The 27464-nt window shown below is 38.3% G+C and overlaps 1 protein-coding gene across 6 annotated transcripts in view; it reads right to left on the bottom strand.

The window, feature by feature from the left end:
• The window catches only part of ADAMTSL1 (ADAMTS like 1), a 389033-nt gene that overhangs the window by 186614 nt on the left and 174955 nt on the right, over window positions 1-27464 (bottom strand). For 4 of the 6 annotated variants that reach the window (XM_049896920.1, XM_049896918.1, XM_049896923.1 and 1 more), the window contains exons 9-13: window positions 25995-26133; window positions 11588-11638; window positions 6439-6643; window positions 5043-5190; window positions 2133-2217 (exon numbers count right to left, since the gene is read on the bottom strand). In XM_049896920.1, the coding sequence (XP_049752877.1) occupies window positions 2133-2217; window positions 5043-5190; window positions 6439-6643; window positions 11588-11638; window positions 25995-26133 (628 nt within the window). The remainder of the gene's footprint in view (window positions 1-2132; window positions 2218-5042; window positions 5191-6438; window positions 6644-11587; window positions 11639-25994; window positions 26134-27464) is intronic. The other 2 variants (XM_049896922.1, XM_049896921.1) reach the window with 1 other exon arrangement.

Genomic DNA, 27464 nt, shown 5'->3' with positions numbered 1-27464 from the left:
AGCTGCCAACCAAAAGGCCAGCAGTTTGAATCCACCAGCTGCTCCTTGGAAACACTATGGCCTATAGGGTTGCTATGACTTGGAATCAACTTGATGGCAATGGGTTTTAAGATATATTGATTCATTTCCAACTTTGTTATATTAACATCAGTCATAATGCAATATTATATATCGATTATGATTTAGATGAAATGCTGAAATATAGTGTACAAGGAGAACAGGGTTTATTTAGGTAAAATAATACATATCTAGATTTAAACATATTTATCCCAAGGATCCATATAAGGAGCAACCAACTTCAATTACTAGGCATTTTTCTGTGTCTTAAACAGAACCATAGTGGATTAAAGAGTTAATGCTCCTCTAAACTGAACTGCTTACTTCCTTTCCAGCAGCATGAGGGCCTCTCAAACCAGGTACTGGCAAGAGACAGACAAAAAGTTTCACGCCTTCTTATGTTCACTTAAAGGTTGCACTGTGATCTTTAACCACTGCCTTTCCTCCAAAGTTCTGCAATGCTTAGTTGCTTTTTCTAAGAAGCAGGAAAGGCTGCTGGGGTAACTTTATAGTACAGAAATAATTTGTTTTGCTTATTGTCCTTTCGTAGCCCTCGCAGTGCTGTGGTTAAGAGCTCAGCTGCTAATCAAAAGGTTGGCAGTTCGAACCCATCAGCTGATCTTTGGAAACCCTATGGAGACAGTTCTACTCTGTCCCATAAGGTCACTATGAATCAAATTGGCTCGAATGGCAATGGATTTGTTTGTCTGTTTTTGGTATTGTCCTTTTAAGTAAAAAATGTGTTACCAAATGTATGACTCATTGTTCTGCGGAACCAAGTGACTGAATACCATTTCTTTACAAATGACCTTTAGTCATTGTACAAATCTGTGTTTTGGATTTCTTTTCCAATCTCTTGTTTAGCGTACAAATCAGAAACATGATTTGTGTTCTGGGAAACCATATCAGATTTAGATATAAACAGGATGAGTCAGAAATCTCTCATTGCATTTGTGTATCTAGATTGCAATATTAATTTTTATCTCAGTAAAATTTAAACTATAGGTTGAATTTGGAAACCATTTCGTATCCTACATACTATAGTATGATCTCCCAGAGTGTGGGTAACAATGTATAGCTCAGAGCCTAGTACTTATATTAAATGATTGACTCCAGGAAATCTTCAACCTGAGAAATCATTTTGGTCATGAAATTTATCAATAAGGCATTTCCCTTATTTGTAAAATGATGCAGCAGGTATGCCTATCAGTATTTTCTAGTAGAATCAATATACGCTTATCAATCATCTATCAATCAACCAATCAACCTTTGTCTTTCTTCCTTGTTTCTTCTGCTGATGCATCTGGCAAATCTGTGGTTAATGGTCTTAGAAACTTCATGGTCTTGACAAAATATATCAGCTATGGAACCATGAGTAAGTGGAGCAAAGACCTGGGTCTCCATCTCAGCAAGAAAAGCTAATAAACTTCCCTTTTCCTGCAGATGTATTTTTCTTGCTCTTGAATTTTTGTGAGTGGCACTATTGCAAAATTGGGAGATAAAGAGAGTGAAAAGCTGCCCAGATTTTCATATCATATCTCTGTCACACCACAGATGCAGTCCTGGCCTTTCCAACTTGGCAACAGAAAAGACAAGAGTCAGAGTTTGGAGAAGAAGTAAAACATTATACCTTAGTTTTCTCATTTCAGGCAAAGTACTTAGAGACCAATCGTAAGTTTTGGGAAACACGGTGAAAACTGACAAAGCTGTAATTTATCAGTGACATGATGACACTTAGTTCAAATGTAAGTTCCTAAACTAACATGTGTTAGTTCATAGTAAGCAGCTTACGCCTAGTTCATAACCCATGAAATGGCACAACCAGTGAGATACTTTAAACCAGTGAGATACTTTAAACCAATCAGAAACCCTGGTGGTGTAGTGCTTAAGTGCTACGGCTGTTAACCAAGAGGTCGGCAGTTCGAATCCACCAGGCTCTCCTTGGAAACTCTATGGGGCAGTTTTTCTCTGTTCTACGGGGTCGCTATGAGTTGGAATCGACTCGACGGCCATGGGTCAGTGGGTTTTAAACCAATCAGCTCAAAAGAAAAACAAATTGTGGTTTTATAACTTACGAGGGCTCTTCTGACACAACAGCTCCTTCTTCCAGCTCTTGAGCTTGTTTGTACCATGGGAGCTTGGCCTCTACAGGTAGTTTCTCTGAGAAACAGACCCACATAAAAAGAAGAGGTTAGAACCAATTTGGAATTTCAGGGGAATTCTCTCCCCCCCCCCTTTTTTTCCTCCCCACCAGTTCTTAGTTTTTCACTGTACCTAGAAGTTAGTATGTTCTTCAGCGCAAATACTAATAAGTTTGTTTAGGTAAATTTCTGCCCGATGGGAATAGCAAGAAAAAAAAAAGATTTGAAAAGTATTTAATACCAGTTTCTATGTGGCATGCCCCCTTTAACATGTTGAAAAGCAAGGGAAGGCCTTTTTATTATGAAGGCTGTAACACTAGGGCATCAGCCCAATATGGATAGAATAAGTCATCCAGGTTATCTTTCCACTGATCCCTAATGAAAAGTAGGACAACCTTTTAAAACAAACACCAAGTGCAAAAAATTATATTGCGATACTTTAATAAATTCTAACTTGTTTTTCTTTTATGTTTTGGCTAGTGTGATCTCTGCTATATTTTTCAATACCCAACACAACGCTGCCACTCTAAAGTTCACAGAACATGGCTTTAGATACCTGACTCATACAATACCACCCCAACTTGGCTCACGGACAATTGGAATATGAGCAATTTAGGGTCCCAATCCCATAATTTCACTGGTTTCACCTATTTATCTAGCTGTTGCCAAACAGTTCAGAACAAGCTTCCTAACTACTTCCTGGAAAAAATGTGTGGAGGAGCAAAAGAAATAGGGAGGTTACAACTGCTCCTATAGAAGTCACTGCCAAGATTCCCATTCTGACATATTTATTAGGGTCATTTATAGGCATATTTGCCTTTCTAGTATAAGCCAGTGAAGCTCTATCACGTTTTATAACATATAATTGCAAAGATGAAAGAAATATGTCTGTATATGCATACACCATAGAATTATATGGCATTTTAATGATGTTTAGAGAGCCAGATCTCACTACTTAGTTGTGAAAATCCAGATTTTATCCTTGATAGTTAACCACAAACTGCTTTTTGTTCTCTGAAGTGGCTTGGTAAAGGCAGAACTAATAAATAATTGGCTATTTTAAGTCAGAGGAATCACTACTTGTCCTCCGTGTACAGCAATTGTTTATAGTCAGAAAACAAAGCCAAGGAGAAATGTACGACTGCCAAAGCCAAAAGGGTTTGTTAACGTTTTAAACACAGCAACACGGTACCTATACACACATAATTTTACAACTACTTCACCTCTCCCAACTAAATGACTCAGCAAATGAAGCCATTTCTGATGGCATGAGCTAGCTATCTGTCTTTCAATAATGGAGCATTCAATTTGGCATTAATAGTAGGCTTTCAATACTTCACTGCAGATTTGCAGTGAATCCTGTCAGCTGTGCTAAAGGCCAATCCTACTATATTTAAGGATGCTAATTATAGTCAAGAGCTAAAAGGTAACATTTGTGGAGCACTTGCTATATGTCAGGCACTGGGCTAAGCACCTAATCTGCATTATATCTAACTTAATCCACATGTAATCTCGGAGGTAGTTACTACTTTACAGATGAAGAAACTGAGGCTGAGAAAGAGCTACACTTAGTAAAATTAATTAGGATTTCATTATACACACACACACACACACACACACACACACACACACACAGTGGCAGTCCCTGGATTATGAATGAGTGCCGTCCCCAAATCTATAAGTCAAATTTGTACGTAAAGCAGAAGAGTTAGGTACGGTCTATGTCTAATGTCAGTTAGTTAAATGTTTATCTCAGTATATAGTATATAATGTACCTTTCTATGCATAAAAAACATTAAAGAAACACTTCCAGGTACACTAAAACATCTTTAACATAATAATGTAGTAATAACGTTTTGTTGCACCGCAAAGTAGAACCTATTTGTTATTACGAACAATTGTATGTACCTTGAATTTTTAATATAATAGGCTTTGTGGGGGTTGGTTCACAACTACAGGTTGTACATACATGGGACGTTTATAACCCAGGGGCTGCCTGTGTATGTTGCTTTCATATCATTAATTTGGACTTCATGACGTCATTCACTCCCTCCAAGGAAAACCTATAGCACAATAGTGAGCTATACCGTAGCTCGTTTTCAGGATGAATTTGAATGGTTTAAAACAAATACATTAAGAAAAAGGTGGAAACTATACTTAATATTAAAAGTAGGAGGAGGTTTGTAATAAAGAACTTTTTATTTCTGAATGGTTTGTGACTTTGGGTTTATCTATTTCACTGACACAGTCTAGGACAGAAATAATTACAATTAATCTTGATCACTAAGTAAAACTTTATTACCTTAAAAAAATTTATAATGTGTATTACATTCTGATTTACATTTCATTTCAAACGGTGATTCCAGAATTTAGTCTCGTACTAACATTTTCATCTTGAATATAAAAAGCAACAGTTTTTGGTTTTATCAGTCTGAAGTATGTGGCTTCTCACTGTACTTCAGGCTTAGCAAAGCCCAGATACACTTAGATTCACTGAGATGTTTTTAACAGCAAGAAATGCGGACAGTAAATCACACATATTTCTGTAACATTTGGCCTCCTTTCAAGCAGATCTATCTGGTTCTTTTTCAGCAATAGTCTTCAAACAACTTTATGACTAGGGAGAGAATTATATAAACAAACGGATTTCTGTCGGCAGTGCTTAAATATTTGCTACCAAAACTATACGACAGATTTTACAAAAAGAATTAAGTCCATTTAGCAGAGTTTAAGTCACAAAGAATATTTACTGAGAACGCTTGGAATAAATATATTCCAAGGAATTTAAAACCTGAATATGCATAAGCAATTATGAGACCCACAAGGGAGCTCATGCCCAGTTACCTTTGGGTTTATAGCAGGGAGTGGGTATGATGCATTCCTCTTTTATGTGGGGCTTTGTTTTCGGGCTACAGCCTCCTGTGTGCATTCCTCGATGGTCAATGCAGAGGACCACACGGTACCTGAGGCCCTGGCCACATGTCACCGTGCACTGGAAAGAGAACGCAAGAGAGAGGAGACTCATAGGCAAAGCCTTGTTTACTTCTCTTTATTTCCAAGCTAAGACTTTTAATACATGGCCTGGCTTTTATAAGAGGACTCTGACAGATTTGTACCACTTCTTACCAGTCATGGGATCTTTGTTCTGGTTGGCTATTTGGGGGTGGGGCTGGCTGAAAATTCAATCGCTTTCTATTTCTTAGATTTGGATTAGTCAACTAGCAATCCTTAAGTACCTACTGTGTGCAAAGTCTCAAACCAAGCACTGAAAAGGAGAAAACAAGTGTCTCTCCAATTTTGCTTATTAGCACCGCATTTTTCTTTAGTCACTTTGCTAATACTTGTTACATCCAAAATATGAGAAACGATAGCCCGCACATAGATTCTAAAATTCTTTTGACTCTCATCGTAATTAATTTATATAGCAGCATAGTTGATCCAACTGATTATACTGAAATTAAAAAACAAAAAAACTACGTTTTAAAGAACTGATTCGATGGCCAGAAGCAGCCAGCACTTCCAGTAATTTTATACGCCTGGTGGCAAATCCAGTCATAGAGAAACGTCACAACTGCCAGGAAGCCACTTGGCTCTGTGAAGAATATTTCGTCATCTCTGTGGCTGTTGGCACAACGGTTGCATTTCCTCATCTATCTCCTTTTCCATTTCCTTTTTTGCATTAGCAGCCAGGAAACCCAGAATCACATTTTATGTTTAATTGCAGCAGCTTCCCTAATTGGTAATTTTTTTTTTTGTTTTAATTACTGTGCTATTTTCAATTCATTCATTTTTTTTTTTTTTCAATGAACAACATACATAGTTTTATTTCTTTCCACCCAGACCTTTTTTGGATGTAGACAGGGCATAAGAAACAAAAAAATGAAACCAAGCTTTTGGTCTACTGAGCTCTATCATTACAGCAACACTCACAGCTTCAGGATCAGTCACTGGGCCTCAATTATTCTTGAAAGGTATTGGCTTCCCCTTGCCATTTGAGGGAACATTATCTGGGGAGTGATAGAGGCCTCCTGAAGGAACTTAAGGAACGATTTTTTTGATCACTAGTTTCAGTCATGTGAGATTTGTGGCACTGTTCCTATTCCAGGAGCTAAGCTGGTAGGTTTCCAGACACCTCCAGAAGACAAGTGGGGACTCTGCACAGGGTACCCGATGGGGCTGTGATGACAGAGGGAAGAGTGGACTTACTCTCCTAGCCAACAAAGAAAGAAGGCACAGTTACCGGAGACCACTCCTGTGCCAGCCATTTAGGGCAGTCAAAAATGTTGCAGGGCTGCACGATGGGCATCTTAGGGGTGTACATGCATTTCCACTCTTCCACTGAAGTGACATGCCCCTGGATGTCCTCCTCCACACAGGAAACTGCCCGGCTCTGGATGCCCCCCCCACACGAGGAGGAGCACGCGGTCCACGGGGTGGCCTCCCACCTACAGAAGCAAGGCGGAGTCATCAGGGCAGACATGCACATTGCCAAACCTCCTCAGCGACCTTCAGACCAACCCCGTTCCCAGTGCCTTATTGGGACAATCAGGTTCTGAGAGGCCATGGTCCAGAGAACCAGAAGCCATCGAGTCCCTGAAATCCGATGAGTAAGAGAGAAAAGGAGCCAACACTGGCAAAAGTGCTCTGTAAACCATGAAGCTCTACACAAATGTCGAAATTAATTTTTTGAGGGAGGTCCCCAAGAATATCTGTATGGTCTGTAATCTACTTAAAAAGAGGGCTAGTGGTTCCTTCTTCCTATAGTTTCAATACTTTCATTTATTTATTTTGAAACTATACATCACCACATATCTATGGCAAGACTAAAATTGTACCTGGGCTGTACTTTTAATTTTCAGTGTAATACTTTGTTATATAACGTTTGAGTACTTTTTACATGAGAAACAAGATACTCCTTTTTTCTTGCTTCTGTAGCCATCACCTTTGGGACTACGTGGATTCGGAATGATTTTGATGTTCAAACAGTCCCATCCTTAATTTGGGGAACACAAGTGTTAATATAGGCATTATCTATTTATTCTCTAGCTCTTGAGGGATACTAAGACTTTTCCCAATAAAGAACTCCTGGAATTGTGAAGAGGTTTGGTTTTTGCCGAAAGCTGATAACGTCTGAATCTAAAGATACAGTTAAATAAGGTTACTGTCAGTAACATTTAAGAGGGTCCCATTGATTTTTCAGAGCTTTCATCTGGGACCAGGGGCAGAGGGATATGTTAGCCCAATTCTTTTCTCTCTCTCTCTGTAGCCTTAGAGAATACAGAATTTCTAAACACAGAAATGTGGGAGCCAAATGATGCCGAGTTTTCTTTCTCACACATACTCTGCTTCCTGATGAGGATTTAAGATTTCTCTTAGAATTATGAGAGATGTAATTTCAGTGAGGGAGAAACAAAATGTTACCATGCTGATTTACTTGAATAGTTTGAAAGGAGCCTTGGTCATGCAGTGGTTAAGCACTAGGCTATTACCCGAAAGGTTGGTGGTTCAAATCCACCAGCAACTCTTCAGGAGAAAGATGTGGCAGTCTGCTTCCGTAAAGATTTCAGCCTTGGAAACCCTATGGGGCGGTTCTACTCTGTTGCACAGGTACAGCATGGAGACATTATTTTATAAGTAGGACTTCATGTATATATGAGCTTGATTTCTCTTCTGCATGAGGCTGAAAAATGCGTGTTTCCCAGTTACAGAGGGTTTTCCTTTGAACTGTTCAAGTCTAGGCAACAATTGTTATTTCTACTGCCAACAGTTTAAACCTGCTGCCAAATATAAAGTTTTCCTATGCATATCTCCCCAGGAGACACATAAGAACGTGCTACTGTGGGGAAACTGAGGTCCTCTGTCTAGCCCTCGGGAAACTTTCTGATCCTTGTCAAGGGAATGAAGCAATTCTATAGAGAATTTCTCTTTCAAAAGGGTAAACCAATTTCTGTTTGTCTCCATACAAAGTATCTGCAGGGCTTCTCTCTGGATGTAGACAGATAACAGGCCTGATTCACACGGAAATTGGGCTGAATAAGTCAGTCCATATTCAAATTGGATTTGATCTGACAGTAAAATGGAAGGATGGTTTTAAAACGCACATTAAATCTTTTAGCATAATAGGAGGCCGTGGGAAGATCACATAGTCTAGTTGGTACTCTAATATCCCTAAACTTGACCTTTCTGAAGAGAGTGGTTCATTTCTGTCTCAACATTTGGGCCTGACCCATAGGATAATTTCACAAACAGTAATAAGTATCCTTCCTGTTCCTTCTCAGTAATCACAGAGACAAAATGGTGCTAAAATTATTCTAAGAATTTATAGTATAGTTCCAGCATATAACTGCAGTTCTATTATGTGAAAAATTGTCATGTGAATCCTTGTGTAATAGCAGTATTATGTGGGATTTTAAAACAAAACATGTGCAGGAGCTTTAAGGAAAGGATGACAATAGCTGGATGATAGGGGGCATCAGTTAGGACATCTGAACACAGTGACCAGGTAAGTGCTTGGAATAGAAAGGGCACATCCAAGAACCTTCTCCTGGACTGACACATGAATTCACGTATTGCAGAGCTTAACTCCTTTGGCTTTTAATTTTATTAAACACATGAATGTTTACTTAAATTTGAGTTCAAGATATTTTCAAAATTAAGAAGGATATGGAAAAATTATATATATTAATTATGAATTAAGAGACTTCATCAGACTATACTCTCATGTCCAGATATGTGCTTCAGCAAAGACTGAAAGCAGGAAAGAACAGCCTTAAAAACTTACTGAGTTTTGAATCTATACTTGTGGTCATAAATGCATTGAAGTAACTTATTAAATGAAACTTTCTGCCTTGATCAGCAGGTAGCTGGCATTTGAGAACCATTTTTGAGCCTTGGTTCTTGTTATGAATGAAAACATACTTGTAGAAATAACTTCCACTTACTAAGACCTTGTCAGTAAAGCAGCATATCTAACTTAGAACTAGCTCAATAACAGAAGTACAAAGGGTAAGAAACACAGTCTTGTGTATTTGGTAATTGTCCTTCCCCATTGTGCATGGACATGCCAAATGTGAACATAGGGAAATGGTGCTAACCAACACCAAGGAGATATATTTCAATATACCACAGAGAATACTAGGCTTTAGGCATTTTGAGGGAAATCCCAATACATAAGAAATCAAGTTGTACCTAAGACAGGCATTAGCCATGCCGGAGAAATATAAACAGAAGAGATCATAGATATGAAAGAAGTCTATTACCTGCCATTACAGGAAAAACGAAAGCTTCATGCTGATCACCTCTGACATCTAACTTTGTCTTTACTTTGAAATATGTCATCTTCACACAGTAGATACACGTGTCCTGACTCAAGGCCATCAAGCTGATTCCAACGCATACCAACCCTATAGGACAGAGAGAGTAGAACTGCCCCACAGGGCTTCCAAGGCTGTATTCTTTCCGGAAGCAGGCTGCCACATCTTACTCCTATGGAGTGGCTAGTGGATTTTAATCCCTGACCATTTGATCAGCAGCCTATGGCTTAACCACTGAGCCACCAGGGCTCCTACATGTGTGCTAGGGTTACCTATTTTACAGTTAGAGAAATTGAAATCAAATGACCTCTTGGTTCTTTCAAAATAATCTTTAGATATTCCCATTTAATTTTTTTTCAACGAGAAATTTAATAAGTTTGGTTCTGGATCAAACAAGCATAATGATATATCGAGAGCAGACTAATGTTGTTTATTGTCTTTATCAGAACAGCCCTAGGTAAGTGGAAAGGAGCTGACTAATGAGGTAACCACTTAGTGAAAGAACTTAAAAATAAAGTCCAACTATATGGGGTCGCTATGAGTCGGAGTCGACTCGACGGCACTGGGTATACATCATATGGAGCCCTGGTGGTGTACTGGTCGACAGCTTGGCTGCTAACCAAAAGGCTGGCAATTCAAATCCACCAGCCGTTCCTTATAAACCTGTAAGTCAGTTCTACTGTGTCCTATAGGGTCATTATGGGTCAGAACCGACTCGAAGGCACCTAACAACAACAACGACATACATCATACAAATCAAATCCCCCTCTCTATATGCTACCATCAGAATGGTAAAAAGTGAGCTCCCAGGCAGTCACTGGAAGTATTTACTAGAGGCTGGTTGGCAACTTTCAGCGGTGTATATGTATTACATACATATATATGCAAATATATATGTAAATATGTGTGTGGATATGTACGTGTGAACACATATCCAAGCCAATTTACATATATGCATATTTGTGTAAATATATATGCATGGTGTGTGGGTGTAATTGTTGGGGAAGGAGTGGGAGGATGCAGGCTCACTGGAGAGCTGGACTAGACCGCAGTCTCTATTTGGATTCTAACTCATGAGGGATTTGGAGATTTTAGATCAAGCTTTGCTATATTTTACAGTTCACAAATTACTGTCTAGGATTAGTTTAGTTTGGGATTTAGCACACTATTGTAGATTATTCCGAGTATTTATGGTCTGATTCAAACTCTTTGTTCTACATAGCAGCTGACTCCCTGAGGGCCAAAGGGGCAAAGAGAATAGAGCGAAAGTCTCTTAGCACAGTGGTTACTGAATCCCAATTCTAATTTCTGCTACCTGTGGAGCTGGTTCCACCCTGGCAGCTGATACTCTCATTAGCTAGCTGACTTTTCAGCTTCTCCAGTTTTCTTCTGAACATATCAATAAAGAGAACAAGTTCTTTAAAAAGTTCCTGAAGTACTTACATTATTTTTTTCCTGGCTTTTAAAAATATTGTACTTTCATAAAGCAATGCAGCACAAGGAATTTTATGGTTTGAAAAAAAAAAGTTCCCCCAAATGTCCCGAACTACAAGAATATGGAAAAAAAAAAAAGTTTTTTTGTACTTAATTTTAATTTCATTGAAATAAAAAGAGAATATTTAACATCCACATGCAGGGTAAGGCCACATCTGGAATTCCACATCTGTGGGTATTGCGACAATAACTTGCGGCAGTGTTCAACAGTTAGCAACAATGCTTTAATGACTAGGGTCCTATTGCAGAGGACACAGAAAAGGACAAAGGGAGGCAAAGAAAAGACAAAACATAAACCCATACACTGTATCTAATCAGAGTGAATTACTATGTCCAATTCAATGTAAGATGATCCTATCTTAAAATGGTTTTTGAATGACAAGCTTACAACCTGAGCAGGCCAGTATTATTCAAAAGCAGAACTCAGGGTGGATTGCAAAATATACCATCTACCATCTTATTATCATTATTTTTTTTACACAACACAGAAACTTAAAAACAAAATGAAACAAAACAAAGCAGCAGCAGAAGATGGATTTACTAATTCTAGCAATCTAGCATCAGGATGATTGATTTACGTACCGAGGAAGGGGATGGTAGAGGTCATAAGGCATGATCTGCTTGTATCCGTCACTGTTAGGAACAATAATGCCAACCCTCTGAGTAGAAGGTACACACAATAAAATAAACACTAAATGATTACATTATACAAATCGTTTTATACAAATGCAAAACAACATTAATAAATTGAGGCTGAAATACAAGACTAAAACAGTTTAACATCTTTATGCTAGCATGTGCTTTAGGAATGGGGCAAGTTCTTTGAAAGGGCACCGCTTAGTATAATTAGTTCTCTGATCCAAGCAGGAAATACCATTGGAAAGGGTGGTGGCAAGAAAACTTGGCACCTCATCATTAAATATGACACAATAAGCTTGTAAATGTTCTTTAATCCCCCAAGTTATACATCCTATGAGGTCATTATTATTATCATCATTACTAATGTTACTTCCAGATGCTCACCAAGCAATTACTGTTACTGTCTCACTTCTGATGAAAGAGAGAGCTATTTACGCACAACTAGGTACCCTGGGGTTGACAATACTATGTAGCATGCATTAGCAAATAGCTTCCTTCTTTTGGCAGATCTAAGTATTTTACTAATACCTGGAAAGCAGCCACTTGGGTGTTTTATAAGGGGAGGGGGAAACTCTTAAACATAGTTGGCAATTATCAGAAAAAGCAAGTTACCTAGCAAAACAATGGTAGCATTGTTAAATAGTAAATACGCACAGAAAAAATTTTGTGGTCTATAAAGTGTTATATAGTGTTAATTGCTGTTATGGTGGTGGTTGTGACTATCATGGCTGTGAGTATATCTAGTACCCTGAGCAGCTCTGGGAGGTTTGGTGACTGGAAAGTAGAAGCTCAAAGAGCCACAAGTAATGACATCGGCTGTGTGGAAGTCCCTAGAGGTCTTTCTTTTTGTTGTTGTGTGCCACTGAGTCAATTCCGACTCATGGCAACCCTATAGGACAGAGTAGGACTGCCCCATAGGGTTTCCTAGGTTGTCATCCTTACGGGAACAGATCGCCAAGTCTTTTCATCTGCGGAGCTGCTGGATGGGTTTGGACAATTGCCCTTTCAATTAGTAGCCGAGCACTTAACCACAGCAACAACAGGAGCCCATACAGGCTTTTGGGGCTCCAATAAACTACACTCACCTACCTCGCTGTTTTCTACTAATACCTCCAATTGGTAAGATAGGCTTGTTGCTAAGACCTAGTGCCCTGGCTTGTGGAAAATTTATGACTCATGGTCTCCGATAAGACAAGTAATACAACAGACTGTCCATCAAGAGTGGGAGACGGATAGAACACTTGTGCGGTTAGTACACAGATGGCACCCTGAGGCAACACTGTAGGGAGGGCATGGACAGAAGACATTCATTGTGCAACTGACAAATGATAGGAAGCCCTTTCTGGAATAGTGAAGCAACCTATGTTTCTATCTGTATTCCTGGGATGGATGGGTATATATTCATATAAATATGTATTTAATATGTTTATATTTAAATTTAAATAAATAAGAAATTAGTTTTAGCCCCATCCCCTCATCAAAGTTATAGTATGTTCTTTTTATGTGGCTAGCAAACCTAAGCTTTGGGATAGACAGCCAAAGAGAAAGAGTGAGCTGGATGTACTTTTTTGGATCAGAAAGATGAAAAATAGCACTCATGAAAATAAGAAGGAAGGCGGGGAGGAAAAAAGAGGACTGGGTAGTTTTTGAAGAAATTCCTGACAGGTAAGCATAATAAGACAAATTCGTTTGAAAGAAAATGGGAAACAAAGCTATAAAGAGAGATTTCTATTCACAGGAGGAATACTATTTATTTTATTGGAATACTATCTATTTTATGTGACTAAATTTTTTGTACTTATTTGTATGAGTAAATTTTTCTGTTGTGTTTATTACCCTCAGTAACAAGGTTCATGAAACTGGATGCTCCATTTTGGCACACTCAAAATCCTATAGCTCTTTACCACAAGAATACAATGAATATGACATTAAACAGTTCTGTTTTTGGAATTAGGAAAACTGTCTAGTCTCTTCTGCCTTCTTCTGATACACAAGAAATTGAACATAAAAGGCTTATCCTGCTTTTTGTTAGAATCATGTGGCCTCTTTCCAATAGTTCTTATGGCTAGTAATTAAGGGAATTTAAAGACTGTATTTTAAAGAATGTCATCCTTCCAAAACTCTTGTGATAATTTTGGAAATATACTTGTTATCCACAGTAGTTAAGGAATAAATCAAATTGACTCTGAAATTAGTCTTTCTAACCCCAGTATCTTGACTAATGCTAATTAGAAATTAGTCAATTTGTAAATGCAGTAATATATATTACTGCCTTTACTCATGAAAAAACTTATGCCTTTAATTTGTCATCTTCAATATGAGAATGAACTGTTGCAGATCCCGGTCAATTGATTTATCAGCTGATGATGTTTAAAATGGAGACAGAAACATTGAAGGAGGCAAAACAGAAGGAGGAAAATAAGAGAGGGACTACATAGAATTTAAGTTGTTGGGTTTTGCTTTGGACTGATTTAGAAATTATGTTTTTGTTTGAACAGGGAGCTTTAAACCTGAATTCAGCAAAACTACAGTTATATTTGTCTTTCTATGGCATGGATCATGGTGAAGACTCATAAAATGACTCTATGGCACCTGTAAAAACAGAAAGATATCAAAACAATGGTGCTCTGTCCAGTCCCGCGAATGCGTATTTGTGTACATGGCCCCTGCTCTCTCTTGGGGCTCACGCCATGGCCCTGGCCTTTCACTACACTGTCATAGAAGGGAAAGCAGTTGTACCAAACCTAATTTCCTATTCTTACCTTTAATGCTTTGCTTTTTTCTTAGGCCAATTGTACATCTTGAAGAATGATGAAGAAGGATGTCATTTAGAGACTTTAAGAGATTCTCCCCATATTTAGGTCTCGATTTGTATTGCTGGCTTGTACATGTGCTTGAATATGTGTGGAGTCATAAAGGAGGCAAAACCAAAAAAAAAAAAAAAGAACCAAACCCACTACCACTGAGTTGACTGTGACTCACAGCAACCCTTTAGGACACAGTAGAACTGCCCCATAGGGTTTCTAAGGCAGTAATCTTTATGGAAGCAGATTGCTACATCTTTCTCCCATGGAGCTGCTGGTGGGCTCTAATTGCTGACCTTTTGGTTAGCAGCCGAGTGCTTAACCACTGTGCCACAAAGGGGGCAAAAATGATGAAAAAGCAGCTGAAAAGGGAACATAAACGAAACAGTTGGTTTGGGAGGAAAACTCCTCATTTTCCTTTTTTTAACTATCCTTACCACTCCAGTACTTAAACAGGGCAGTGACCTGACTCCATCTAAAATCCCATCATCAGGGGGATTAGTGGGAAGAAGAGAAGGGGAAGAGGAGGAAGTGATCACCGTGGAGTAATATAGTGTAACGTGCAGATCTGGGCTTCTTAAAAAGTAGCAGAAAGCCATCTCGCTCACCCTTTTGAAGCACAAGACTTATGTGTTAAATGGCAGGAGAAAGCTTAAGTGTTATGGCAGGTTCCTATAATGAAATATTACAAAGTACATAAAAATGAGTTTAATGAACTGTTTTTAAGGACAGGGAAAAATGCTCAAGTGTAGTGTAAACTGAAAAAAAAAATGAACACAAAATAGAATGTACAATATAATCCACAATACTGTGAAAATTTTTATATTCATATATCATCTATACTATCATTTTCTTAAAATATGTATATAGATGTGTGTGTATATACATATACCCATGTATATATATTTGTATACATGCAAACAGACATACATATATTAGAAAAAGACCTAACCTTAACATCTCTTAATTTCTGGCATTTTTATTTTATTATATTATGGGTGTTATTTTGCTTTCTTTGTTTTATGTTTCTCATTTCTGAAGTTGTCTGTACTAGAATACCTTTTACAATCACAAAAATTAGAACATTTAAGACAAACTTAAAATCTTAAGGGAGTGTAAGAAACATCTGAAAATGTGATATAACTGGATGAAATGAGGTTACTTCCTCACATCCTATGTGTTACTCAAAGATGTTAGAGTCTTTCTGGTGAAATGATCTACGATGCTGCTTTAGAAGAATATCCCTGACTCTCAAAATCAAGGCAAAAACAGGCTGCACACTCCTCTATTGTAGAATTTACATTTTGTGGTAACTCTTTCTCTACTAGAAAAATTCTAATGTAATGAACCCTATGGGCGCTTTATTTGTGCATGTGTGTGTGTGTGTGAGAGAGAGAGAGACAGGGAGAGTGAGAGATTGAAAATGAACCATGGTTTCAACTGTCTTCCCTAAGTGAATCACGACCTCTTCTCATGAGCTGCAAATCCTCATTTCTGACTGCCTCACTGCTGGATATGCACTAGGGTTTTCCAGCTCAGTATGTCCCTGACAATTCATCATCTCCCTCTGCAAACTGTGCTTCTCCTGTGATCACTACTGCTGTCCAGGGCGCTGCCATTCTCCCATCCATCCTGGCTAGATGCTGCAGGACTATCTTTGCTTCTCTTTTCCTTGTTCCCTACAGACACTCAGCTCTACCTATCGCCACCTCAGCAACAGCAACGTCCACCAAAACATACCTCCTCCTATAGGATGGCGTAGTGGTTAAGAGCTACAGCTGCTAGCCAACAGGTTGGCAGTTCAAATCCACCAAGCGCTCCTTGGAAACCCTATGGAGCAGCTCTACTCTGTCCTTTAGGGTCACTATGAGTTGGAATCGACTCGATGGCAATGAGTTTACAGGGTTGCTGTGAGTCAGAATCAACTCGATGGCAATGGGTTTTTTGATCTAACTCAAGTTTAGGCCCCTTTTCAGCAGTCTCCTAGTAGATATCTCTGCCCGAAGCCTTTGCCTCCTCTAATCCCACCTACCCACTGCTGTCATAGCAACATCTCTGATGTTCTACTTCCCAAGTCAAAGGACGTTGTTGGCTCCATAATGCCCAAATGAAATCTGAGTCAAGTGCTACCTCTAAAGTCTTTCCTTACTTTCTCTCTCATCATCTAGGCAGAAATTTTCCCTCCATCCTCCAAACACCTGTACCACCTTAACTTCCTGTCATCACTTTTACCTATATAATAACTTCTACCTATGTACACATTTGCCTCTTAAACTAATGCCATGAGGCAGAATCCATATAGGTTTTTTATTGTATCTCTTAGCACAGTGCCTGCAAACAGGCAATTAGTAAATAGTCACGGAATGAGCTCATGTCGTTGGTGTGCAGATGCAAAGGTAAGCAATATAACTACCATCGAGAACTAAAACAGGAACTCAAAAACAAAAACAAAGCAAAAAACCCCAACGGTATAAAACAGGAAAAGGAGGGAAAGAAACTGCAAATAAACTGCCGCTCACTACACACATCTTTAGTCTCACCCCAGTCCTTTTTCTAGCTGTGCTATCTTTGTGAGAAGGCAGTCTGTTCGGGACAGTGGAATTGCAGTTTAGGAAGGTGGTTTTGGCAGACAGGAGTGACTAGGTAAGCTGAGGCAGAGAAAGGACAACTTAATGGTAACTGTGCACCTCGCTTGCTTGGCTTGATTCTGGGTATCTATCACTGAGAATCTCCCTGACACAGCTAGGAAAGCTTTTATTTTTGATTTTCTCTTCCTGCCTTATGTATCTTTCAGATATCATATTGCTTTGTAACTGTCATGGGTTAAACTGTGTCCCCCCCAAAATATGTGTCAACTTGGTTAGGCCATGATTCCCAGTATTGTGTGGCTGTGCTTCATTTTGTGATTGTAATTTTACGTTAAAGAGGATTAGGGTGGGATAGTAACGCTCTTACCCAGGTCACATCCCTGATCCAATGCAAAGGGAGTTTCCCTGGGGCGTGGCCTGCACCACTTTTTCCCTCTCAAGAGGTGAAAAGGAAAGGGAAGCTAGCAGAGGGGGAACCTCTTACCACCAAGAAAGCAGTGCCAGGAGCAGAGTGTGCCCTTTGGACCCAGGGTCCCTGCATGGAGAAGATCCTAGTCTGGTGGAAGATTGATGAAAAAGTCGGCAGAGAGAAAAAGACTTTCCCTGGAGCTGATGCCCCAAATTTGGACTTTTAGACTACTTTACTGTGAGGCAATAAACTTCTCTTTGTTAAAGCCATTGGCTTGTGGTATTTCTGTTATAGCATCACTAGATGACCAAGACAGTAACTGTACAGAACAGTGGATAGTGTTGAGGCCCATACTCTAGTTGATTCATTTTTGCCTTTTGCATGGCCCCAAGCACAGAACCTGGCACAGGATAGCTATTCAATAAAAGAATGAATGAAATTGTGGGTGGTGGAAGGAGTGCTGGCACAGAAATAGTACTCTATCTTCTCCAGACAAGTTCAGGGCAAACGACCAACCACTCCCTAAGCAACCTTTGAGAATGGGGCAGAGGAGAGGTGATAAAAAGTTGGAAGGCACACAAGTACTTTGTTCTGTCATGAGTGGCAGAGCACAAAGGAACATGGCACAATGAGGAAAGACATCTGAGGAGCTGGGAGATGGAAGGCCAGTTCTCCTCTCTGCCTCTCTCTTTCTGTGTGACCTTGAGTTTGTCACATCTGAACCTCTGTTTTGGTCTTCTGCCAAATGTAAGTATGGGATGAGATCAGGAGTTCTAAGAAGGAAGAATGGGTTCTTGGAAATCCAACCCATCAAATTCTGTCTTACCTGTCCTCTTTCGAGCGGCTACTGAGGGCAGAACTCAGGGCTCTGAGGAACACAGCTTGAAAACCACTAAATGAGATGATTATCTCAAAATTGTTCTACTCTAACATTCGGTGAATTCAGAAAACACAGTAGTCTCCCCTATTATTTGAAGAGACAAGCTGGGATTCAGCAAATGTAAAAATATTCTGTAAACAGGTCACAACAATTTTTTTAAAAAAACCATAGTAACTGGTAGGTAACATTCATTTACTTGGGCTATACCAGAAGCAAACCAAAAGAACCCTGCTTCATTTTCCAGGACCTAAAAAGATTTTTCAGATATAGGTTTATTTTTCTGCTGTATTACTAACTACTAGAGAGGTTTTGATCATTCATTCCAAAATATTAAAATTTGCTCACATCTACATTTCTGTGGTTAACCATTCTTGATATTAACGAAGGCAATTTCTGAACTGCTTTAAATAAGTGGGGCTAATACTTCCCATTAACTTAAAAATGTTATCTGTTTCCTGGGCTTGGTTGGCCTCTTCCTGTATCATCCTAACTGATTTGGTCCCTGTTTGGTTTCAGTGAATAGCAGTATTTACACTTATATTCAAGAGGCTTGCTTCATACCTACGTGTGTGGTCAATTAAAAAACCCAGGGCACCAAACTCTGCACTGATATGGTTGGCAGTTCTGTGCTGGGTATGGGAATCTAGGTTGAGTTTGAACCAGATCTCAAAGGTTGCTGAAGGCATCATGTAGAACAAGGGTGACTCTGGAAAGGATGGCCTGAATGCTGCTCTTGGGATCAGGTAGACTGCATTTATGCAATATAGAAGCAGCTATGGGTCTGGAAGCACTTAAATCTAAACACTAGCTCTTTCTTTTGCCCTTTCTAACTTGGGGCAAGACAATTTAACCTCTCTGCTAACCTCCTAGGGATTGTAAAACTCAAATGAGATAATGGATGTGAAAGTACTTTGTAAACTTCAACACAAGTGACATTGGACAAGTCATTTTACCTGTTTGGGTCTCAATTTAATAATGATAGTTGACATTTGTTAAGTGCTCGGTACCTGTCTAAGAGCTTTACATGCATTATCTCATTTAATCTTCACAGATACTCTATGGCAGCAATTTTACACGTTGCAAAACTTAGGCCTGGGGAGTTAAGTATGGAAGTTATTTAGCTACTAAAGTCACATGGCTACAAACTGATAGATTGAGGTTAAACATGAGGATGATGACAATGCCTGTTCTAGTCACTCACAAGTTAATTATAAGAGTTGCATAAACAACTACACTTCCATAAAGTCTAAAATATAACATAAGAAGTGATCATTATTATTAATAATATACAGAATTGGTAGACAAACTGCCCCAATAACTGAGTTATAATTGATTATCTGATGATATGTGGTATGTCTATAAGTCTGGAAAGGGTCCAATCATATATTCTAAGAAGTGCCAGAACTCTATCTCATGAAAAATAACATAAAGAGGTGGAAATGGGCTTTTTACGGTGGTTGTTCCTCCTGCTTACTCACTAATTGCTTAAAACAGTATATCTAAATGAGATTGATAAAAAGGAAGAAAGCTGTTACTTTTCTAAATCATTCACGTACTGTAATAAAACAAACGACCTCCATGGTTGAATCAGAAAACATTTCCTTATATTTTGATGGCTAAATAAACCAACCATTTTCCAGTTCTAACACCGAGTCGTCCTTTTTGGAGACGTACATGGCATGAATTCCTTCTGTTACAGCGATGTAAATAGCAATGTCTCACAGATAGTTAAGTGGGGGTATCAAACACTTGTGAACTGAGATTTCAGGGGATGCTAATTATCTTAATTTCTCATGGTCATGATATTTTAAAAATCTGATAGATGCGATTTAATTGCAAGAAGACATTCTCCTAGGAATATATGTCTCCTGTGGCTAAAACAAAAAATATGAAACTAACTTTTCTAGACCCACATAGAACACTAGAGCTCTGTTTTTTCTTTCATGGATGAGAAAGCTGATTTTTGAAGAGGCAACATCATTACCATAATCATGATCTCAATCACAACAGCTGCAGTAACTAGCATTTATCGAGTGCTTATCATTTTTTATCATGTATTAGGTGCTCTGCTAAGCTCTTTAAATATATTATGCCATTTATTCCTCATGACAACTCTATGAGCTAAGTACTGTTATTATCCTTACTTTGCAAGACAAAAAAACCGAGGCTTAGCGAGAGTAAGTAATTTGCCAAAGGCAACTCTGGTCGGCTGTTTTACTCCAAAGCTCCTGCTCCTAACCACCAGGCTGTTCTGCTGTTCGACTCCTTGGTCACCAAGTTCGGGTGAGAATCCAGGTTTTGACATGCCCGCTACGCACACTGCCTCTCACTACGCAAAGAGCGTTTCTTTAAAATTGCATTAGGATTCAATTCTGAGGTTCCATTTGCAATTTGGACTGTGGCCAGGGATAATTTTTGCAATTTACAGACAAACTACGTGGAGCTGGACAAAAAAAAAAAAAATTCATTTGAGCTCATCGAGAATCGCTGGTTGGGGCATATAGCCTGGGCATTTATTTATTTAGGGTTGTTGATCTGAATTCCTTGAGGGGAGGAGAAATCTGGATGTAGTTTCAGCTAGAATCAGATTTGCTTGCTAATAATTGTGACCATGATAGTGTGATGAGTGAGAGCTTTTTTCACTTGTCCAACCCTTGCCAATTTTAGTCCCCTTCATTACTGCCTTGGAAAGAAAACTAGAGGTTTGTGCCAAAAAAAAAAAAAAAAAATCTGAAAAGGTGGTTTCTCTGATCTCCTCACCCACAGTGTCTTGTACAGTTTCCCTCAGACAGCCTTAACAGTCATACAAGTCTCACAGACTCAGACATATAAGGTCAAGGCTGTAAATTCTGACTGACCAGTCATTTCTTAATAAAACATAATGGACATCTAACGCTGCTCTGAAAACATAAGGTGCTTATTAGCTAAACTCAAACTATGCCTCTTTAGTTATTACTGAACCATAGGCAAATGTTTTTGAGGCTTTTTGACCATATGATGCACTTGACCCTTCACCCAAGAGGCAAAGATGACATAAACCACTGCACTAAACAGCAGGCAATGCATTCTAAAAAATGCCCTTGGTCTAAGACAGAAGCTAGGCTTATAGTACGGCAGGCACAAGAGAGATGTTTACATTTGATTAGATCTCTACCTGGGGAAGAACTCAGAATACAGTGTTAAGTCAATGAAGCAGAAAACATGTTAAATAGCACTAGACAACTGGCAGACATGATGGGGCATGTCTCTGGACTTCTGGAAATGCCCCAGCTGAGACTACCAGCAGAACATAGAACACACCCTGTATAGAGCATATGATGGGGTTAGTGATGTCACAGTTCTCAGTCACCAATGAGAAACATTCTTAATTTTAGCTAAAATTCATCAAATTTTTAGACTTCACTTTGTCTTCACTTCCATCATAAACACTAAGTTATGGGCTTCCTTTCTGAGACCACTTTTAGCTACCAAACTATTTTATTAGTACATACTAATCACTGCATAAATGACACCAGCAGAGAGCCACAAAGTTCTCTTGGCATGAAATTGTTGGGCAGTCAGCTACACTGAATTGTTGGTCTTTTAGTGCAAGTGACTCAAATTCCTGCCCCAGCAAAATAATAAGTTACTACGTGTCATGGACATGCACACTTGCTTTAGAAGAGTGGACACCAAAAGTGCCCAATCATCGAATTCCAAGTGGCTATTGTATACAGTTTATGAATTCATCTGTGCCATTACAGATAAGACTGGAAAGAAACATGTCAAAAGTAGTAAAAGTGGTTATCTGTCAGTACTGCGGATTATTAGTGATTTTTATGGCTTTCATTACAGCCTTTTAATTTATCAATGTTTCTAAATTAGCATTTGGAATCAAGAAAAAAATATTTTGAAAAGATACCACTAGATAGACTAATCTATAATCATGGAAGCCAGTGGATGCTGTTGGTGAGTATAAAAAAGGGAAAATGGAAGAAAATGAGAGGGCAAACAAAGAAGGAACAACAACAATAACAACAAAAATGAGAAAAAGGAAGCAAAGAAAGGAGAAGGAGCAAAAGGAAGAATGAGAAACAAAAAATGGGCAGATGGAAGGAGTGAACTATTACAGAGACTCTCAATGCTACTGGTTTCCTGTACTAGGTCCCACTTTAAATTTAAGAGAATTCCCAGAAGTTGTTCATGTATTTAGGAAGCTGTTGTTTTACTTCCTAAAGCTAAGATAATAAGATAAACTAAGCTAAGCTAACTGATACTTACAATCATTGGGCTGGAAGTTGGAAGGGGTCATAGATACAATAATGAGAAGTGATTTATAAAAGTTTTAGTCATTGAAAGGCTTTATGTTGTATATAAAACTAATACTAGTGATACTATCAAAATTCTAATTTCTTATTATAAAGCAAATTAATGAGAACGGTGAAGCTATTTTGGTAAACAGAAAAATTACATATCAGGAGTAGTTACCGTATCCAGTTTTTCTGGTTTGCTTTGGTTTTAGATGCGTAGCATTGAAAATAATTCTGATAGTCACAGGCAAGTAGTTACAAATGATAACGGTTTTTACAGCTCACTTTGCCAATCCTGTGACACTTATTTGGCAGTTAACTGGACAAAGAACTTAATTGTGAGGGTTACACAAAAAAGCATTTATGTTGGTAGTATAACATTTTATAATTGTTAACAATAATTTTTACAATTTAGCTTATCTAGAATAAGTTAAAATGAGTTGTTTCATATATTTGAAAATCTTTTTTTTTTTTTTTTGAATTACGGTTTTAAAATACTTCGAAATATATAAAACGAAATTAAATGAAAAGAACTCTGTGTAACAACAGGGTTTATGTGCTCAGCATGTAAACCAATAATTTAACGCAACAAACAACCTTTCTACTCCCATTTTGTGGATGAGAAAACTAAGGTTCAGAGAGGCAAAGCGATAAGCCTAAGGTTATAGATTTAATTATTTAGCGTTCTTTTTGCTGTCCATGGTACTTCCCTCTTTTGATGGGGAAGAAACTTGGCTATCCTGAATGGGATTTTGCTTTTAAATAATATATATAAAAAAACCAAACCCATTGCTGTTGAGTTGATTCAGACTCACAGCAACCCCATAGGGTTTCCAAACAGCACCTGGTGGATTCGAACTGCTGACCTTTTTGGTTGGCAGACGAACTCTTAACCACCATGCCTCGAGGGTTGCCTAAATAATATATAGTAGGCCAAACTCCACTCTGATATGGAAGAATCAACAAGTATCTTAATGGCTAGACAATTAATTTTGAAATAAAAAAAATATATGTGACTATCAGTACAAAGAACCTCTATGCTTTCTCTTTTGGGGGTTTCTAATTTTGAACACAACAGCCTTGGGTTAATGTCATCGTGTCACTCTTAATTTTATTATTGGAAAATCAAATCCGTAGTTACAGAACAGTCTCTTAGGGCTTTGATTTTTCCATGTCTAATGGAAAGGCAAACTGACGTTACAGAGACTCTTCTATCTACTTTTCTCAGGCCACAACTCCTGATTCTCCCTTCACTTCACAAGGGTTGCTTTGATCCCAGTAAGGCAAATGAGTTCAATGAATTTGACAGCATTCCCGAAGTAACTTAGCCTCAGAGTAGCATATCTACTGAAGCATTGTGCCCCTGAGCCTTTCCTAGGGGCAAGTCTTAATTTGTACGGCTTTGTCTAATTACTTCTTCAGTGAAAGAGCAGCTTCCTGACATTTGCCTCTAACTTATTTTTTATTTTGCCCTTTCCTATTTTTCTTCTTTTTAAAGAGCCACCCGTCTTAACATTTATACCTGTGCTATATTAGATTTTTAAAAATAACGTATGGCATAGAAAAAGCATATCTTGCACAGGAAGATTTCTTTGGATGGAGAATGGTTTTTTGTTTTTGGATAATGAAAAACAGGCAAAAATGTTATGCCAACTGAGAACAAAGACACTGGATAAAAATTAGAAGCCAGAAAAAAAAAAAAGTCATTTTTTTCCTGATTATTAGATTTTTTCTTAAAATTAACAAAATTCTTTTATCTTTTCATTGAAATTTCTTCCTAGTTGGGAGAAAAGTTTTATGGAGTTGCAGCAAGTGAATCCCTTATTTCTGCTGGAATACACACAAGGAAGTGTGTATAAGACCTTCACAGTCTACAGGGGAGGTCACCTGTCCGAATTAACTGCTTTTCACCTACTGGTATTCCTGTTATAGGTATGGATAAAGACACATTATGAGTAGAATACTTTTAAAATAGGGTTGAATTGCATGGACTATAAATTATCTTGGCCAAAAATACTTCAAACCCTTGATATTTCCAAAATAAAGCAATCCGAGCAAAATTTTCACACCTCATTCAGTTTTATACCATACCCAATTTTTAATACACAATATTCTGGTGTAATATGAAGCTAAATGAAACTTCAGCTAAATTTTACAGTTATAAAATATCTATTCCTTCTGTTTCCTTAAGGAAAACCTGTTATTCTGAGTTCACATGTGCGTTAGGCATATGGTTCCTTGAGGTAATTAGCAAGGGCAATTTCACCTCACATGTAGAATTTAGAATTCATGAATATAAGGCAGAGAGAGTACACAAGACTATGTATTTTTAAAAGGTAACAACATAAAAACGAAAACTAATATTGCATTACCTACAATGCAAAGATAGAATAATTTGTATTCATATTGCTCATGAAGTATTTTAACTATTCAAACCTTGGCTTTAATATATATGTAATTAGTATCCTGTGGCTTTAAAAAATAACATGGAGGTATTCCTTAGAAATTCAAGAAGCTGGGAAAGGGATTATCTTTTGGTCTTCATGAATAGCTCTAAAAGGGAAGAGTTTTCTTGTTATCCTCTTATAAGCTGAGGCTGATTTAAGCAAAGTTCCTAAGAGAACCTCCAAGCAGTAGTGTGACTACAAAGGCAAGCGTTATACACACGAAAAGATTCCTAGCCTGCACGTCTATGACTACTCATCATCTGAAATTTTCATTCATCATCCTAGTTCTTGATCCTGCAAGTAATCAGAGGGCCAATGATGGTTTCCAAAAAGCGAGCAATGATATGTATAAGTATCTCTTTGGAGTTCTTAATTTAAAAGACCTTTAAAAAAAAATCTGATTATTGGAAAAAAGTCCTGATTTCTCTTTAACAAGGGCTGTGTTGGCTCAAATGGACTGGAATGATTCTAGATCGGATTTGATTCTATTCAATCTATGCAGAACACCCACAGGCTAGAATGGGTCATCTGTGACCCTAAAATATACTTCATTCTGATTATGTTACTGATCAGATGTCAGAGTAAAAATGACAGGAGAACATTGTGGTGCTACATTTTTTAAGAGCATGCAGTAATTCACTGGCCTGTGTCGTGTTAAGGAAAGAATCAATCAGAATGAAAAGAAGTAAGAAGCAAAAATGACTTTGAAGAGTGCTTCAGTTGCTGCTTGACAAATGCAAAATAGGTAGATACTGAGATGGCATCATATAGTGGCAAGAGCAAGGGACACGGGTAGTAATAACACATAATTAGGAACAGACACTAGACAGCGATACTTTTTATTTTTAATGAGAACTTTTAAATTGTCATTTAAAAAGCTTATTTGGGACTTGGCTTATGTTTATTATAAATAAACTAGTAAGTGTGACTGACCTGGCTGGACAGGGATCCAAGTTGCACTCCTGAAGCTTGGGTTTGGGTTTGACGTTCTCTGGGTAATAGTGACAGTATTGATCGGCCACCACGCGGTTGCTTCGAAGATCATAACACTCAGCGGAAGTCAGCTGGTAACCTGTAATATCAAACCATCCAGGCACGTTTAAATGTACACGTCAATGCAATATATTTCTTCATTCTTTTTGGTCACTTCATATGAATGGAAATTCTTCCCCAATGCTTGGATCATTTTCAGGTTAAAAGACACGTAATTGGAAGGCTCACTAACATCTGCAGATCTCAAATACTGTGTTTTATTTCTTAAGTAACCTGCTTAAATTTTAATAATTAAATTATATACCAGGGCTTGAAATACATAAAGGCATAGCCAGATTTTGAGATACTGTGGAAACCCTGGTGGCGTGGTGGTTGAGTCCGGCTGCTAACTAAAAGGTCAGCAGTTCAAATCCACCAGGTGCTCCTTGGAAACCCTATGGGGCAGTTCTACTCTGTACTATAGAGTTGCTATGACTCAGAATCGACTCGATGGCAACAGATTTTGGTTTACGGTATAAGAAGTAAGTATTCTTTTGATTCCTTTTGTATAATCTAAAAGCCTAACAGAATTCTGCAACCAACAAAGACCATCAGTGTTTATTTACCAACCATTTATGCAAGGATGCTAAACTGACACCCCAGTATCTTGGGCACTGGGAGAATAAACCCTTCTGCCCCCTAAAAACTTCAACATTGCACCACTTGGTTAACAGGCATCAGTGTGATACAGCATAAAATCAGGTCCTGCCAGCTGCCCTGGAACGTTATTTTTTGCCTAAATTCTACCTGGATGGATTGAGCTAAATAAATGGAAGATTTGGACCCCATCAGTAGCCATGTGAACCCCAAGGTTCCCTCCAGAACCTAAAAAAAAAAAACTCTCTAATGTTCTATTTTTTCCTTCACCCAAAATCCTTTATAACATCTCCTTAAATGAAGTCTCTAGTCCTGTTGGGTCGCTATGAGTTGGAATCAACTCGAGAGCACTGGGTGTAGTCAATTTCTTAATCACCAGACGTCTATTTCCAGTGTTCAAAGAAGCTTCTTTAAAAATAAATAAAATATTGCTGGGCAATACTTTATTCTATTCATACTGTGTTTTACTTTCCTACTTGCTTCTTCACTGTCCTATTGATTTCTGGTGGGGTGGTGAAGAGGATTTAGATTCTTGGGGCAAAAAAGAAATGTACATACAGAATTTTTTTTAAAAAGAATTTAGGTGTGTGTATCATTCTAACTCTGAGCCCCTCCCCCCATCCCCTGGCAGGTGGTTAAGGACTATTATTGCTAAATAAGATTTAGAGAGGTTAAAGGACTTACAAAAATTTTTAGGAAATCAGAAGGAGGCTTTTAAGCCAGATTTCCTGCCTTGAGGCTGTGTTCCCAGACCACCCACAAAAATTAATTGTT

The sequence above is a fragment of the Elephas maximus genome, chromosome 9 (assembly GCF_024166365.1).
Source record: "Elephas maximus indicus isolate mEleMax1 chromosome 9, mEleMax1 primary haplotype, whole genome shotgun sequence".
Classification (NCBI taxonomy): domain Eukaryota; kingdom Metazoa; phylum Chordata; class Mammalia; order Proboscidea; family Elephantidae; genus Elephas; species Elephas maximus.
The sequence above is the reverse complement of the archived record's forward strand: the minus strand, read 5'-3'. Positions and strand labels throughout refer to the sequence as shown.